At 48.0% G+C, this 17233-nt stretch overlaps 1 protein-coding gene across 5 annotated transcripts in view; it reads right to left on the bottom strand.

Moving 5' to 3' along the window:
- Positions 1-17233, bottom strand: part of TMEM163 (transmembrane protein 163) — a 464307-nt gene that overhangs the window by 6858 nt on the left and 440216 nt on the right. For all 5 annotated transcript variants that reach the window (XM_085001414.1, XM_085001412.1, XM_085001413.1 and 2 more), the window contains one exon: positions 7098-7209. In XM_085001414.1, the coding sequence (XP_084857540.1) occupies positions 7098-7209 (112 nt within the window). The remainder of the gene's footprint in view (positions 1-7097; positions 7210-17233) is intronic.

Below are 17233 nucleotides of genomic sequence, written 5' to 3'. Positions count from 1 at the left end.
CACACAGAGCACATGGGAACTTCCTCCCCCTCCATCCTACCCATGGTTTTGGCCTCTGCACATCAGGCCCTCAATGCTGCCTCCAAGGCTACCCAGGGGGGACACCGTGAGTACACTCTGAGAAGAGGGTGCCTGTATTTTCCTCCTGTCTTTTTTTTTTTTTTTTAGGCCTGCACCTGTGGCATATTTAAGTTCCCAGGCTAGGGGTTGAATCGAAGCTGCAGCTGCTGGCCTACACCACAGCCATAGCCATGCTAGGCTGGAGCAGTGTCTGCAACCTACGCGCAGCTCACGGCAACACCATACCCTTAACCCACAGAGCAGGGCCAGGGATCAAAACTGCGTCCTCATGGATACTAGTCAGGTTCTTTACTGCTGAGCCACAGTGGAAACTCCTTTCCTCCTGTCTTCTGACACATCAAGATCATCAAGATATTTCCCTTCTGGCTGTCCCTTGAATCCTGTTCTTTTTAACAAATGGAATCAGATTAGTCCTCTTTTAAATAAAAAGTCTTTGCAGCTCATTTCTTTTCTTTCTTTCTCTCTCTCTTTTTTTTTTTTTTTGGTCTTTTTGTCTCTTCCAGGGCTGCATCCACAGCATATGGAGATTCCCAGGCTAGGGGTGGAATCAGAGCTACAGTTGCCAGCCACAGCCACAGCCACAGCAACATGGGATCTGAGCAGTATCTGTGTCTACACCACAGCTCATGGCAACGCCGGATCCTTAACCCACTGAGCAAGGCCGGGGATCAAACCCGCAATCTCATGGTTCCTGGTCGGATTCATTAACCACTGAGCCACAGTGGGAACTCCTGCAGCTCATTTCTTTTCTCAGAGGGCCACCAAAAGCATTCACAGAGGCCCTTACTCTGTCAACGGGCTATCTGGGTTGGAGCTGGCCTCCAGTCACTCTTCAGATTGGGAGAATTTGTTTTGGGGGTGACTAGAAGGAAGGGAGAAATAAGGGGAAGAGGGCTGCTGCCCTGGGGTGGACCAGAATCCTTCATCCCCTTCTCTCCATCTTTGTCACGGGCACCAGCTCCTGGAGCTGCAGAGAAGCCGGGTGGAGCTCAGAAAGCAAACTGAGAGCATGAGGTTCCCCAGACAGCCACTAGATGTCCACTCGGCTCCACCAAGCCACCCGCTCTGCCAGCTGAGGACAGACCAGCCTCCCCTTTCTGACACACAGGCAGGCTCCCAGAGTTCACAGCTGAGGGAACCTTCACCTTCCAGGGACTTCAGACCTGCTCAGCTCTGCCCACCTTTGGTAATGACAGAGCCTGGCTCATTTCAGTTACACCTCCTGTGAGCCTGCACGGGACACTGGAACCAGCACACATAGGCTGAGAGACATGTTGTACCCGCCCTGCCATATCCTTCAGAATTTTCCAGCAGCACCATTTCCACAGGAAGGACTCTGCACTCAAAGCCCCGCCCCCCAGACCACCCATCTCCCCAACACAACACCTAAGACCTTGTCACTCACCTCTGGGGCACTGTCCCCACCCCACTCAGGCCCATAAACACAGTCCCATCTCCTCTGTTAAAAAAACCAGAGCTGCTGCAAAGAATAAACAGTTACCATTCGAGAACACAAAATAATGTCTGAGGCTGCCTTGATGAAAGATTCCACCAGTCTGACCTGAATGACTGGAGAAGACTTAAGCACAATAATTAAGCACGTATTCATTTTATGCAGAAAATTCTGCTGAAAACTTTTTCACATACTTGAAAAACAGCTCTTGGTATTTTAGGTCATCCCAGGCCCCTCAACTCAGAGGGATTTCCAGCTGTCCTGGGGGCAGCACTGGAGCCTGGCCCCTGGTTCAGCACTTCGCCCAGATACTGTCAATGACAAAATGTTGCCTGCCATATCAGTAAACAAAGGATGTCACAGCCCTCAAGCCTCAGCCCCTACAGCCACTTCCAAGGGTGCCCCCTGAGGAGACTCAGGACAGGAAGGCACCAGATACTGCCCCAACCCAAGAGCTGACAGGCAGATCAAGGAAATTATTTCAATGACGTGTTCATCTTCTTGTACATAGACAGGTGCTAAATTCTGTAACTGGAGATATCTGGGTTTTTTTAAACTAACAGTAATATTTTTTTTTAAAAGCACACCTATGGCATGTTGAAGTTCCCAGCCCAGGGATCAAACCCATGCCACAGTTGCGACCTACACCACAGTAGTGGCAACACTGGATCTTTAACCCACAGCACCACCGGGGAACTCCAATGAGTCCACTCTCTTGCATCTCCCCATACATGGAAAGTTTGCTTTAATTAACAGTAATCTCTTGATATTCCAAATACCTAGTCTTTGTGGCAAAAAATGCCTGCAAATCCAGGCAACTCCCTTACCTCTTCGGGGCAGTCCCTCAGAACTATCTCAGAGGCTTCTTCCTGGTCTTAAGTACTCAGTTTTGTACACCAAATAAACAGAATCCTCAACTTTTAGGTTGCAAATTTTCTTTCAGTCAACAGTACCTTTCCAGAGTTTCCATTGTGGCTCAAACCCACCTAGTATCCAGAAGGATGTGGGTTCGATCCCTGGCCTCACTCAGTGGGTTAAGGATCCAGCATTGCCGTCAGCTGTGGTGTAGGCTGGCGGCTACAACTCCAATTCGACCCCTAGCCTGGGAACGTCCTAGTCCGTGGGTGAGGCCCTAAAAAGACAAAAAAACAAAACAAAAAAACAGTATCTTTCCACGATCTTCATCTGTCAGGTCTGTGGTATTAACTTGCTGCATAAAAACAACCTTAAATAATACAAAGCCAGCTTCAGCTTAGTCCTGATAGTGACAATTGCATGATGACTAAATACCCAAAGCAACAAAACCCAATGGGATAAAATTTCCTGTGCTGCACTGCACAGTGTGGGGAGTCCGGAATTTATCCATACCTTGTTGCCCCCTCTCCCTGAAGATCTGCTTCCTGGCAAGACATGACCCAGAGACAAAGGACCTGGTGGAGTGAGCCTGACCCAGTTCACACACAGCTCTAGCCTGGGAACCAGCCGCCTCACCAGGTGACAGCTGAGACCCATTCTCCCAGGACCAGAAGCAAATTGCTGAACTTGCTTCCTTTTTGGAGAGAAAACACTTGCCCTGCCCCCGACCCAGGGCCGGACCCGAGAGGGGTACTGCTAGGGTAGCCCCTCAGAAAACCCCCAACATTAAAGGAAGGTGTGGCTCCCGAACCCCATTCTGCCCCCCACCTCCCCCACATGAGGGAAGAGCAGAGAGGAGATAATTACAGCTGGTTCCCCAGTCCTGCTAATCAATGAATGAGATCCCAGACAACGCAATTAGCAGGAGGCTGTAATTACTGCCACATATTTTGCTGACACTCCCACCATGCAAGCGATTGCAGCCTGCCACCGCCCGGCCCCGCCCCGCCGGGTGATCGGGGAGCTGCCTCTGCTGTTGGCAAAAGCAAAAGCCCTCTGTCTTGTTCCATCCCCCTCTCTCATCACCCCCACAGCCAACTCATCCCCAGCCCTGCCCCTTTTATAAAAACCACACTCATTTCCTCAACTGCCCCCCACCCCTCTGTCCTCACCCCACCCAGGCCACCCCCTGAGGTCTCCCTGAGGTCTCTCGGGTCTGTTCTCCAACTCGATGGCCAGCAGGCACTTTACAAAGCCCCATCACGTCACCTCATCTGTTTAAATACATAGCAAAGCATCCATAATTCCACCCTTGACCTAAGGTCCTGAATGGTACCCCCTTGCCCACTGGTTGGAACCCCTTATCTAGAGTCCCCTTCCCCACAGTCCCTCAGATGCCCCAGGCTCCCTCCCACCCCATCCATGTCCCCTTGCCTGAGGTGGGTCTGTTCCACTTGCCACTTCTTTGTAAGGACCCCTCCCTGGTTCCAGAGTGGGATGGAAACACTGCTTCTGTGTGCAGATAGTTTTGTATGTGAAAAATATGAAATCAGGAGTTATATTGTTAAGACATATTTCTTGGGAGTTCCCATTGTGGCTCAGTGGGTTAAGAGTCCGACTATTGGAGTTCCTGTAGTGGCACAGTGGTTAACGAATCCGACTAAGAACCATGAGGGTGAGGGTTCGATCCCTGGCCTTGCTCAGTGGGTTAAGGATCCGGCGTTGCCATGAGCTGTGGTATAGGTTGCAGACGCAGCTTGGATCCTGAGTTGCTGTGGCTCTGGAGTAGGCCAGAGGCTACAGCTCTGATTAGACTCCTAGCCTGGGAACCTCCATGTGCTGCAAGAGCGGCTCAAGAAAAGGCAAGACCAAAAAAAAAAAAAAAGAATCTGACTATATTATCCATGAGGATGGGGATTTGATCCCTGGCCTCACTCAGTGGGTTGAGGATCCAGCGCTGCTGTGAGCTGTGGTGTAGGTCACAGATGGGACTCAGACCCCACGTTGCTATGGCTGTGGTGTAGGCCATCACCTGAAGCTCCAATTAGGGCCCTAATCTGGGAACTTCCATATGCTGTGGGTGCAGCCCTAAAAAAAACAAAAACAAACAAAAAAAGACCACAAAAATCACATGGAATGTACATTCTCCCCAAATCATGAGTCTGCCTAGAGAGGAAAGGGCACCCAGACCAGCCAGGGCTTTGCAGGACAATATCTCAGGGTCAGCTTGCTGTCTCAGTGGGTGGCTAAGAGCTGGGAAGCTCTGTCCAGGTGAGGCTCCAGCACGCTTGCCTGTTCCCACAGACTGGATCAACAGAGCATCACATTCAGCCTGGCAGACAAAGCCATCCACCTGTACCAGGAGGGTTTGTGAACTAAGCTGCAGTCCCACTTTGGGGAACCACCCAGGACTCTTTACGACGGCCGGGAGACAGCTGACTCTGCTCGAGGAGCTAGTTTCCATAGCTCACGTGGCACCAAGCACAGTACCAGGCACAAAAGAACTCCATAAACCACCCCCAAATTCAGTGTTACCACAGCATCATGTTCTAACAGCGGCAAGCCCAGGTCCTGATGGAGCTGAGGCCTAACGTCACCCAGCCTGATGGAGGAAGGCAACCTCGGGGCTTCACCCAGGCCCAAGGAGCCGGGCTGGGCCACCTGCCACATACAGGGGGGCCTTCACGCTGCTTGAAAGCAGAGCAGGAAAGAGGAGGGCTCAATTCCAGCAACTGATCCTTTCACTTTTTTGTTTGTTTTGAGAGTTTTGTTTGTTTTTTCCTGTTTAGAGCCACCCCTTCAGCATATGGAAGTTCCCAGGCTAGGGGTCAAATTGGAGCTGCAGATGCAGGCCTACCACAGCCACTGCAATGCGGGATCTGAGCCGCATCTGCTAACCTGCACCACAGCTTGCACCAACATGGGATCCTTAACCTACTAAGCGAGGCCAGGGATCAAACCTGCATTCTCATGGATTCTGTTCAGATTCTTAACCTGCTGAGCCTTTTACTTTTTGAAATCGTGTCTACTGTTTACAAAGGTTTGGTTTCATATGGGCAAATGGCCTCCACAAACAGTAGGCTCTGCTTGAGGAAGGGTCCTGAGAGCTGCGGGTCAGCATGGCAAGTAGAGGCTGGACACTGCAGGGTCCCACCTTCCCTGGCATGACCCTGTGTCCTGGTCCCTTGGATTGGCCATGGAGGCAACACCATTCTTCAGCATGCGTTTGCACGGATGGGGGGGGGCTGGTGTAAAATACTACTTCCTGGGCCCCAACCCCAACTCCCAGAATCAGACATTTTCAGGGTGAGGCCCAGGAACCTGTATTTTTTAACAAACACCACAAGCAGCACTGATGGTGCCAGCAGTCAGCTGAGTTGTGTCTGGGGTTTCCTGGTTTTGCAGTCAGCATGTAATATCATGGGACCCCCAGCCACATACGCAGGCACAGGTGATGCCACTCCCAGGGCGGCTGGGGTTGAAACACTGGAAGCATCATCATCACTTTGACCTCCTCCCGCACCTGCCCCCCTCTCCACAGCACAGTGTGGGAGGGGGAATCCAAGTCCGCACTGTGTTACCATGCCTGTCCCTTGTACCACCCCCCTCAACCTCGACTTCAACACGACAGCCACCCATGTACATCTGCACTCATGCATTTCACATGGGAGAGAACTCTGGGAGCTGGGGGGGAGAGGGCTTTTTAAAAAGAAATCTAGGAGTTCCCTGGATTGAGTCATGTATTCCTAGAGTGAGTTAAGTATCTGGACTTGTTGCTGCTGTGGCTTGGGTTCAATCTCTGGTCTGGGAACTTTCGTATGCCACCAGCATGGCCAAAAATATCAAATAAATAAATAAACAATAAATAGATGGCATTGTTTTTATAATGCAAGTATGCATGGCCAAAAAAAAAAAAAAAACAAAAGAAAGAAAGAAATCTAATGATCTCTGCTCTACTCTGTGCAGGCACATCCACCAAACCCCTGGCTTTTACCCTTTGACCTCCCACCCCAGGGCAAAGGGGCTCAGGTCTCTACTTCCGAGCCTCAGAAACTTCACATGCTCCAGGATAAAGACAAAGAAACCGGCCAGGCAGGAGTGTTCCCCAGGTTTCTAGTTTGTATGCCAGCACTAGTCTATGGACTGAAACATGCTTTGCCTACTTCCACACACCCTTCTCTGCCATCCCAAAGGCCATACAGAAAGGTCTTCCTGACCCACAAGACACAAAAGGACACTTCCGCCTGGTGTGGGTCTAAAGCACAGAGTATGTGGCTCATTTCCCCAGCGAAGCCCTGGTCACTGAAACATGACAGGTCAAATATGTGTGCAGAATCCAGTGAGGAAATCTTCATAGAATCTAGGAAAGACATTTCCCTTTTATTTGGAGCAATGCACATAAAATGCAGGACTCTGGAAGGGCCTTTGTGCTGCATGATTAAGAGGCTGGGGAGCTCTGATTCACCCTATCAGGAGGTCAGGGTGGAGGTGATTCAGGAAGAGTTTGTTTAATCCCAGGACACAAGACTTCTGCTGATAGGGACCCCTGAGAATCATTGAACAGCCTGGGGAGGTGAGGACAGAGAGGAACACGCTCCAAATTGCTGAGCTCTTCTGCAAGACAAGCAAGTAAAAGTGACCCAAACAGCATCTTCCCTAGAAGATGTGAGCTCAGCCCCTGGAGATCAGGCACAAGGGCTTTACTCACCATCTGTTATGAGAGCTCTGCTGGTCAGAACCTTCCCCAGCATAAACTTCAGCACAGCCAGGATGCTGCAAAGGATCCCGCTTAAAATGGAGACACTGAACAGGAAATCATCCTAGAAAAGAAAGTTCCAGATCTCAGCAGTTCTGCTCATGCTAGAGCAGATTATCTGCAAACCACTTGCTTTTGTTCCCAGAACAATGATCAGTTGCATGCACTGCCCCCAGGTAGGAATATATTGCTTGTTTTTGTACTTCAGTTACCTGTGTCACTGGGAACTGAAGAAAGACGATCAAGACCAGATAATCCAGGTTTACATTTCCTTAAAAACCCATGAAATATTTCTTTTCCTATAGCAGATTCCCCTTCCTGCTCTTCTGGCAATATGGCTGGCAATCATTGATCAATAACTGAGTTGGTCAAAATGCCAGAAACAATAACTTCTATATAGAGTTTTCCATAGATTAAGTCAAAAAGCAGCCAACTGAAGAGTCTGGAACATGGAAGCAGACCAATGGCCTAAGAACACTGCAACACAGAGCCAAGTGAATTTGCCACAGGGTCAATTACGGCTGGGGCTACTTACCATATGTTTTCCTTAAATTCACACAAGGCAATTAGAAGTTCAAAAATAGACTTCACGGTGGGAAAAGGCTGAAAATATATCTGAAAATATAGTCTGCTGCTGACTACACTTAGCACTTCCTATAAATTGTTACCGTACCTTTGCAAGCAAATGAGTCACATATGCAAAAGCAAGCAGCACGGCATCACCTGACAGGAGGGCCCATGAAGCCCGGAGCCTCTCAGCTTCAGCCTCTCAAGCTTCACTCCCATGACACACAGCCTCCAGATTACCCAATTTAAAATGCCACTGCCAGAAGAAATCTGGTAAAGCTTCAGACTTACTCAAAGAAACAGGATTTATTAAGCATTTTATTATTCAAATAACCGAGTAACAGGGAGTTCCCATTGTGGTGCAGCAGAAACATATCTGACTGGCATCCATGAAGACATGTGTTTGATCCCTAGCCTCGCTCAGTGTTGCCATAAGCCATGGTGTAGGTTACAGATGCTGCTCTGATCCCACACTGCTGTGGCTGTGGTGCAGGCTGGCAGCTGAAGTTCCAATTCTACCCCTAGCCTGGGAACCTCCATATGCTGTGGATGCGGCCCTAAACAAACAAAAAAACCTGGTAACATAATGCTGGGAAGAGAGAAAACACCCTGTTTTCCTGGGATCAAAGCTGAGCAAAGTGATTTGAAAAATCACCTTGGTGGAAACAGGGTATCTGGACAGTGTGTAAACATCTCCCCCAAAAAAAACTGATCAATGGTGGTTGGTTTGGGGGATTTTGTTTATTTGTTTTTGGTGTTTTATTTGTTTATTTTGTTTTTGGCCACACCTGCAGTGCACAGAAGTTCCCCGGGCCAGGGAGCGAACCTGAGCCACAGCAGTGACACTGTCTGCTCCTTAACCCACTGAGTCACCAGGGATTTCCCAATAGTGGGGGGTTTTGTTTGTTTGTTTGTTTGTTTTTGCTTTTTAGGGCCACATCTGTGGCATATGGAAGTTCCCAGGCTAGGGGCTGAATCAGAGCTACAGATGCTGGCCTACATCACAGCCACACGGGATCTGAGCCATGTCTGCAACCTACACCACAGCTCACTGCAATGATGGATCCCTGACCCACTGGGGGAGACCAGGGATCAAATGCGAATCCTCATGGATACTAGTCAGATTTGTTTCCCCTGTTCCACAGTGGGAATCCCCTGGTTGGTTTTAACATACGTCCGCAAAGCCCTTGCTACTGCTTCCTCCAGGAGGCACAGCTTAACTCGCTCCTCCTTTGACGGTGGGCTCATACCATGGACTCATGACTCGCATCTAACAAAAAGAACATAGAAAAGGGGAAACAGTAACTCCACCAGGTAGAAACCTGGCGAGTGATCAAGGTGGGCATGACCACGCATAGGTGATGCTGCTATCCCGTGCCTCCTGATAGGATGGGACGTGATGGGAAGAACACCTCTGGGTATTCTACCCACCAAATCCATAACCTCTGTTGAATCATGAAAAAGAAAAAACATCAAACAAACCAATCAGGAGGGACAGACCACAAAACTCCTGAGCACTATCCTTCATACAATTAAGTCATGGTCATGAAAGACAAGGAACCATGGAAAAACTGTCACAGACTAGAGACTAAAGAGACATGAGGGTGAAATGCCACATGGTGTCCTGGACCCACACAGAGGCTGGAGTTGGGTTCGTAGCGTGTAATCTCACAGTTTGGATAAAGGTGCCCCAGTTATGTAGGTGAAGTTGTTAACCTTAGGGGAGGCTGGACAAAGGGTATACGGGAACTCTCTGCAATGTCTTTGCACCTGATGGATAAAGCTGAAGTGATTCACAGATTTTGCAGTTTTTTAAAATCATCCCCTCACCACAAGTTTCACTTCCTCAAACTATCAGTAAGGTCTGTGCCAAACCTGGCCTCTTGGCAGACCCCAAGCCCAGGCCATGCATAAAGTTACACACCAGGGGCCACGGGCGCTGGGGGTGGGCTGGGGAAGGACCCCCAAATCAGAGGTTATGCAGAATCAGAGTTTATGCAGAAACTCAGTCTGATTCTAGAGATGGCGCCCACAGGGAAAACATGCTCAAGTGACCAAGGAATTACATACCAACAGAGACCCAGATGCAGACGGGATTCAAAAAGCCTAAGCTGGAAGATCCAGGCAACCAATTATGCACTTTGAGGCCCCAAATCAGGAGCTGGACTCTCACTTTGCTCACCCCTTGTCCGAACCTTTCCTGGCTCCACGTAATCTCTCTATTTGAGGAGCCTTCATCCCTGCATTTCCAGAGGCACAGAAAGGCTGTGTTCACCCTATCTAGGTCCCAGGAAGCTGAGGGTTGGGGTGCCCCACTGCTGAATGGGGGGGCTTGGCTGACAAAGGGCAGTGACGCACCAGCAGATCACTGCTCAAATCTAGACTCCACAACTTATCAGGGAAACCAACCCAAGCTCTTGAATCTCAATTCTCTCTTCCATAAAGAGCAGTGTGATGCCTGCAGCCCCTAGCAGGCAGCTGGTGTACAATAATATGTAGCAATTGCTGTTAAAGGCCCCACACACATTATCCACACACTCGCTTCTTCTACCAAACAGCAACATTAGGTGCTAATGGGAAGCCTCCGACAAAGGGTGGTAAACATCCTTAGAAAAGAAACAGGCAACTCAGTACCTAGAAGAAAGTACACATGGTGAAACATAAAGAAACAAAACAGAAACTATGGATGGGATCCACAGTGGCTCATCTAGGGTGAAGAGGTTTGGGACCCATCCCTCACCTTAGGGAATCTTTCACGGACTGGCTGGCTGTGAGGTCCTGCGGAGGAACAGGGGATGGGGTTACTGATGGAATAAAGTGCAAGTACTATATAATATTTAAAGGCACCAAAGCAGAAGCCTCACTTAATAACTGCACAACTCTGGGCAAGTCACCAAACCTCCCTCCATTTCCATGTTTATAAAACGTAAAAGAGAATACACTTAACCATCTCTGGTGGCTGGGGAGTGTATCCACAAGAAATGACATTTCCCAGAATTCCCTTGCTAGGTGGTTTCGAGTCACAGTTGGCCCCCAGAGACATCGTGTGAGATTTGGAAGATGGCAGTGAAGCAGCTCCTTGTCCCTGAAGGCAGGTGCAGGGACACCAAAGCCCATGTTGCTGATCCACTGGCTCACCTTAGGTGGAGGATAGAGGAGGGGATATGTGCAGCCTCCAGTGCCTCAGCTCTGCCAGCACCCACCAGATCCCCTCTGCCAGCTTCTCTGAGTCCTGAGCCAGGCATGCATGCAGTTTCATGGCAAAGGCTCTTCTGCAGGTCACCCATGTCACTGAGGCTGGGACACGAGGGTTGGATGCAGCTCCAGGCCACCATCAAGGTCCCAGGTTGTCCTGCTCTGTTTCACTCTATGCCACTGTTCCTTCCTGCCAGGGAGCCCTGCTGACTTCAGGCCCAGACTCTGGAGCAGCCCCTGCCATTCTGTAAGGTCCCATCTGGGCAAAAAAAGCCCTGTCCTGCCCACTGAGGGTGGTTCTGCATCTCTGCCCGAGCCTCACACACCACTGTATGAGGATGTTACAAAGTGCTCCAACAGCAACTGGCACAGAGAAAATGATGTATTTAAATGGGGGAGAAGTTAATATGCAAAACCCAGGTTTTTCCTGCCTGTGGATTATCTCCACCAACCACAGTCTGCACCCAGGATTTGCTCTGATCCCAAGTCTGGGAAAACGGGGACTGGCCACCTCGAAGCCTCACTCAGAGCTACATGGCTTGGATCAGCGCTGCTGTGCTGATCCACATCAGAAAAATAAACCCTACAGAAGGACCCACAGGAGGACCTGGGCTGGCACAGTTTCTCCAAAGCCCTCTCCCCAAACCAATGTTCAATATCCTGGAAGTCCACTGTGGTTTCCCACCCAGAGCCCACCTGGTTCTCTCCTCTCCACACAGCCACCACATCCATTGTTAGCATGAGCATAATGTCACAGAAGTGCAGTCATCAATCTGCTCAAGACATGTCCCCACTATGGACCATTTGTGTTCTCCGCAGACGCATTATGTGGAAGCCCCACCCCTCACTGTGACACGATGGTATTTGGAGATGGAAATGAGGCAGGTAATGAGGGCTAGATCAGGTCATGAGGATGGGGTCCTCAAGATACAATTAGCGCCCTTATAAGAAGAGGAATAGATTTTCTTCCCACCTACACACACTGAAGAAAAGCCAGGTGAGGTTGCAATGAGAAGGCAGCTGTCTGTGATCCAAGGAGAGATCCCTCACCAAGCAGAGACCCTGCTGGTGCCTTGATCTCAGAATTCCAATCTCCAGAAGCATGAGAAATAAACTCCCTAAGAAAAAAAAGCCACTCTGTCTATGGTATTTTGTTATGGCAGCCCAAACCAAGACAGTCCTGAGTGCAATAAAAGGAATTCCAGAGGTTCCTTCTTGAGTCAGGAAGACCTAGCACACAGGGCTAAAGATGAGAAACTGCAACCCAAGAAGGTATGCACCACCGACAGCTTATCTCAAAGTGCAGCCACGGTCAGGTGGGCATCTGACAGGTAGAGAAAGAGATGCACAGAGGCTAAATGACCTTCCCAGGGTCACTCAGCTAGTGGGAGAGCCTGTATTTGTTCCCAGCTGCAAAGTGTATCAGGATGCTTCAACCATGGCATCCCAAACATCTCTCAGGGTAGTGAACATGGGCCTGGTCAAAACAGAGGGACAGGTGTTTCTTTGTTAGACAGTCTGTTCCCACTGTCACCAGTCCTGGGCTCCTGGGCTCCTTTCTCACAGGTAGATCTTTACTGAATGGACAGAAGGTCAGGGCAAAGCCACTCACTCAAAAGCCAAGGAAAAATGTATGTTAAACATAAATGCTACATAAATCATGTCCATGCCGGCAAGCTTCTTTACCCCCTTGCGGTGGTTAAAAAGCCTTTGTAAGCATCTCAAAGCCATAAAAGATTGATATGTTTGACTACATGGAAAATTAAAACACATGAAGAGGATAGGTTATATACAAATACAAACAGAAATAATGTTATCACAAAGAGTTATCTCCCTACCATAGAAAGAACTCCTAGAAATCCAAAAGACCAAAAAACAAATAGAAAACAGCCAAAGGACATGAGAAAAAGACAGAAAATTAAATGAATTTTAAACATGTGAAAGGTGCTTTAAACACCCTCACAAAAGAAACAAAACCCAAAACTATACCAAGATACCATTGTTCCTCTAACCAAAAGTACTATTAAAAACACTTACTCCTTGATGGAGTTCCCATAGTGGCGTAGCAGAAACAAATCCAACTAGGAACCATGAGGTTGTGGGTTCAATTCCTGGCCTTGCTCAGTGGGTTAAGGATCCAGCATTGCCATGAGCTGTAGTATAGGTCACAGATGTGGCTCAGATCTGATGTTGCTGTGGCTGTGGTGTAGGATGGCAGCTGTAGCTCTGATTCGACCCCTAGTCTGGGAACCTCCATATGCCTTGGGTATGGCCCTAAAAAAAGCAAAACAAAACAAAAACAAAACAACAACAAAAAAACTCCTTGAAAGACATTCTTAAAATTGTGAAGGCAAGCCACAGACTGGGGAAAAAAATTGCAAACATATTCATTAAAGGACTTGTATCCAGAATATATTAAGAATTTCTATAACTCAATAAGAAAAAAAAAAAAAAAACCACACAACTCAATTTTTCTTTAAATGAGCAAAGGATTTAAACAAACACTTCACCAAAGAAGATAAATGACCAGCAAATAAGGACATCAAAAGATGGCCAGCATCATTAGTTACAGGGAAATGTAAATCCAAACCACTGTGAGCCACTGCTACATACCCATTAGAATCAGTAAAAGTAAAAAGAGAGAATACCAAGTACAGTATGAATTTGGGAAAACTGCAACTCTCCTGTACTGCAGGTAGGAATACAAAATGGTACAGCCACTTTGTAAAACAGATTGTTCAGTCCTTATAAAGTTAAATATAGACTTACCACGGGACCCAGCAATTCTACTCATTGGTATTTATCCAAGGGAAACAAAAGCATATGTTCACACAAAAACCTGCATACCACTGTTCTTCGCTACCATTTTCATCATGTCAAAGAACTGGAAATAGTCTAAATGTGCTACAACTGGATAAACTGTGATATAGCCATGCAATGGAATACTACTCAGCAATGAAAAAGAATTAACTAGTGATCTGTCCAGCAAGACCATGGCTGCCCTTGAAAAGTATTATGTTGAGTTCACTCAGCATAGAAAGCAGATACAAGAGACTCAACACTTTATAATGCCATTTCTATTATATTACCAGGCACACAGAAAGCAGATCAGTAGTTGGGTAATGGAGGTATTAATGACTGCAAAAGTGCATGATGGAACTTTTTGGTATGACCAAAATATTATCTTCATTGTGGTGATAGTTCTGTGATTGTAAACATCTATCAAAACCCATCAAATTGTATAAGTGGAATTTTACTGTATGTACTTTATATCTCAATAAAGGTAATTTTGAAGGAGTTTCCCAGCAGCTCAGTGGGTTAATGATCCAGTGCTGTCACTGCTGCGGCTTGGATTGCTGCTGTGGTGTGGATTCAATCCCTGGTCCAGGAGCTTTCACATACGGTAGAGTAGGGGTGGGAAAAGCTAATATTTTTTAAAAAGCAATTCACCTCAAGGATTCCAAGGTGACAACTACTAATATTTATATAATTCATCTTCTGTACATTATAATAACTGGCATAACGTCCACTGTCACACTGTGAGGTAGAGGACAGAGATCATAATCATAGTCATTACAAAGATTGGATCAGAGGTTTAAGAGGTCAGGGGCTGAAACATGAACTCGGCATGCGCTGCCTTCAGATCTCATGAATTACCTCTACTGCTGTGTTTCCACTGCCTGAACGAGTAAACAATCCCTTTTATAGACTTGTCTCAAGTGCTTCCTGACAACTCATACTCCAAGAACTGACACTTCACCCATGCTTCCTGAACCACGTTCTCGCAGTTCTGTGACACTTTCTTCCTTCATTGTCTCCCTCTCTGAGATCACTAAGAGGAAAGATCCTTTCTCATTGATCCTAGCGGCAATAAAAGAGGTTTGTGACAAACAAACAAACAAAACTCAAACTTGGCAAATGCATGCTTGGGCAGTAGGGGTGGGGAGAGGAGAGGACTAAGCTGATTAGTTTTCTCACGATCAAACATGATGCTGGAATGTATTCTGGAGTGAGAAGAAACCACCCTGGAGACAGTTTTTGAGCACCAGCTGTGTCCCTGGACTGAGGGAGGGAGGACATCGGTGCAGTAAGGGTGAAATTCTGTGATGCCAGAAGAATCCTGGGTTGACAGACCCTCTTGGCCACACTCACACTCCGAGATGCCAACCATAGGTTGGATCTGAACATGCACCTCTGCTCCTTGCAGCCAGGGTGGCATGAGGGGTGGCAGTGATCATCCTTCCACTGCCCAGCCCAGGGCTGCTGGGCCTCCTGACCTTCTGGGCAATTAGCGTGTGACCCCCAAGCCCAAACTTCAGGAAAGCTTGGGAGAAGCCCCCCAGCCTGCTATGAGCATGGCCTTCACCTTCTAGACAACATGTGATGAAAGCCAATGGTCAGCCCACCTGGGGGAGCGTCTTTTCCAAGAGCTAGTAAAGCCTTAACTCTGTAATGGTCTAACTTTCTTGATGCCCAAATGTGGAAAGCAACACCTATACTCACTGGACTAAACCACTTAGAATTTGATAGACCCTTGGGGTATAAAAAGCTCTCTGCCCCAAACTCTCTGGTCTGAGCCCAGACTAATCCTGTCTTACCAAAGAGATCAGGTCACCACAGACACACGTCCTCTCTCCTGGCTCCCCAGCAACACCACCACCAGCCCCCCAAATCTGGCCCAGCACCAGATGAGGGAAAGTGCTGGGTAAACATGAAGTGGTCTTCAAATCACAGTGCTGGAACTCAAAAAGGGCCCAGAGAGCAGGTAGGCCATGATGCAGGTAGGGAAACCGAGGCTCAGGAGAAGCAGGTGGCCCCCCAAAGACAGAGAAGCTCCTGCCTGCTCCCCGCCTCTTCCTCATCAGCCGGCCACCACTGCCCCCTGCTAACCCTCCAAGCCCAGGCTAGAATGTGGTGAAAGCTACAGGGCTAATTTAGGATTCAAAGGCAACCAGAGCAGACCTGATAAAACCTAATCCAGGAAGAGTCCTCATGCTGATGTGTGACATGGGTTCTCGCACACTAGCTCAGAAGACCCTGGTCAGCCAGATCTAGGTCTCAGTCAGCTTTTGCCCCAGAGGATGCAGGACCCCAGCCCTGCCCTTAACGCAGTCTAGTGACCTGGCAGATGAGGGTCCCTGAGATCTGATTGATGCTGGGAAGATGGTCTTTTCCAGCCCCTCTCAGCAAAGCCAAACTAACTAAACCAACCAGATGAAGCTGACCCCTCTGCCCTCACTTTAACCTTCCTGCCATTCTCACTCGGCTCCAGCCACCCTTACCTCCTCCCTGTCCCTCCAACATGTTAAGCATGCTTCTGCCTCAGGCCCTTCGAACATGCTGTTTCTACTCACGCCTTTACTCCTGTCATACGGCAGCTCAAACAGCACCTCACTGAGGTGGTCTCCTGACTATAACCCCTCCCCGCACCTTGATCTTTAATAGCACTTCTCACATTCAAACACGCATTGGCTATTCAGATTTAAAATTAATAAAACAAGGAGTTCCCATCATAACTCAGTGGAAATGAATCCGACTAGTATCCATGAGGAAGCAAGTTCGATCCCTGGCCTCATTCCTCAGTGGGTCAAGGATCTGGTGTTGCTGTGAGCTGCGGTGTAGGTTGCAGACGTGGCTTTATTCCCACATAGCTGCGGTTGTGGTGTAGGTCAGCAGCTGTAGCTCCAATTTGACCCCTAGCCTGGGAATTTTCATATGCCACAGGTGCAGCTCTTAAAAAAAAAAAAAAAAGCAAAAAAAATTAATGAAACAGAGGACTCAGTTCCTCATTTAACGAGCCATATTTCAAGTGCTCAAGAGCCATACGTGGCTACTGGTTGTCACGCTGGAGATTTAGAATGTTTCCATCATCCCAGAAAGCTGTGTATGTGGATAGCGCTGATTTAGAAATAGGCTGGTTACTCCTTCTGAACTGGAATAAAGTAGTAAGCGGCTGGAAAATGGTAGAGACAAGTACAGGACAGAAGCAAAAAGATTATCATCTGGCGAATGGTCAAAAGGCAGCCAACAGGATCAGACCGTGAGTTTAGCCATCACAGGGCTAAGGTTTATCACAATGGACTCCCCGCCTCCAAAAGACACCTAGGGCTTCAGTTTTAGTTATTACATACTTTTTAATTGAGGCATAATTAATATATGATAAAATGTGCAAGTATAGACATTCAACATGGTGAATTCACTCAGTGATGACCCCTATTAATCACCCCCAGACAAAAGAAGATTTCCATTATCCTAGAAGAGTCTTTCATATTCTGTTCTCCACCCCCTGCAACCATTTTCTGACCTCATCAGAGATTAGTCTATTC

This window comes from Sus scrofa, chromosome 15, assembly GCF_054392235.1.
Source record: "Sus scrofa isolate SSC_HxYL_T2T_F1_AM1 chromosome 15, Sscrofa_HxYL_maternal_Yorkshire_Landrace_v2.0, whole genome shotgun sequence".
Lineage (NCBI taxonomy): Eukaryota > Metazoa > Chordata > Mammalia > Artiodactyla > Suidae > Sus > Sus scrofa.
The sequence above is the reverse complement of the archived record's forward strand: the minus strand, read 5'-3'. Positions and strand labels throughout refer to the sequence as shown.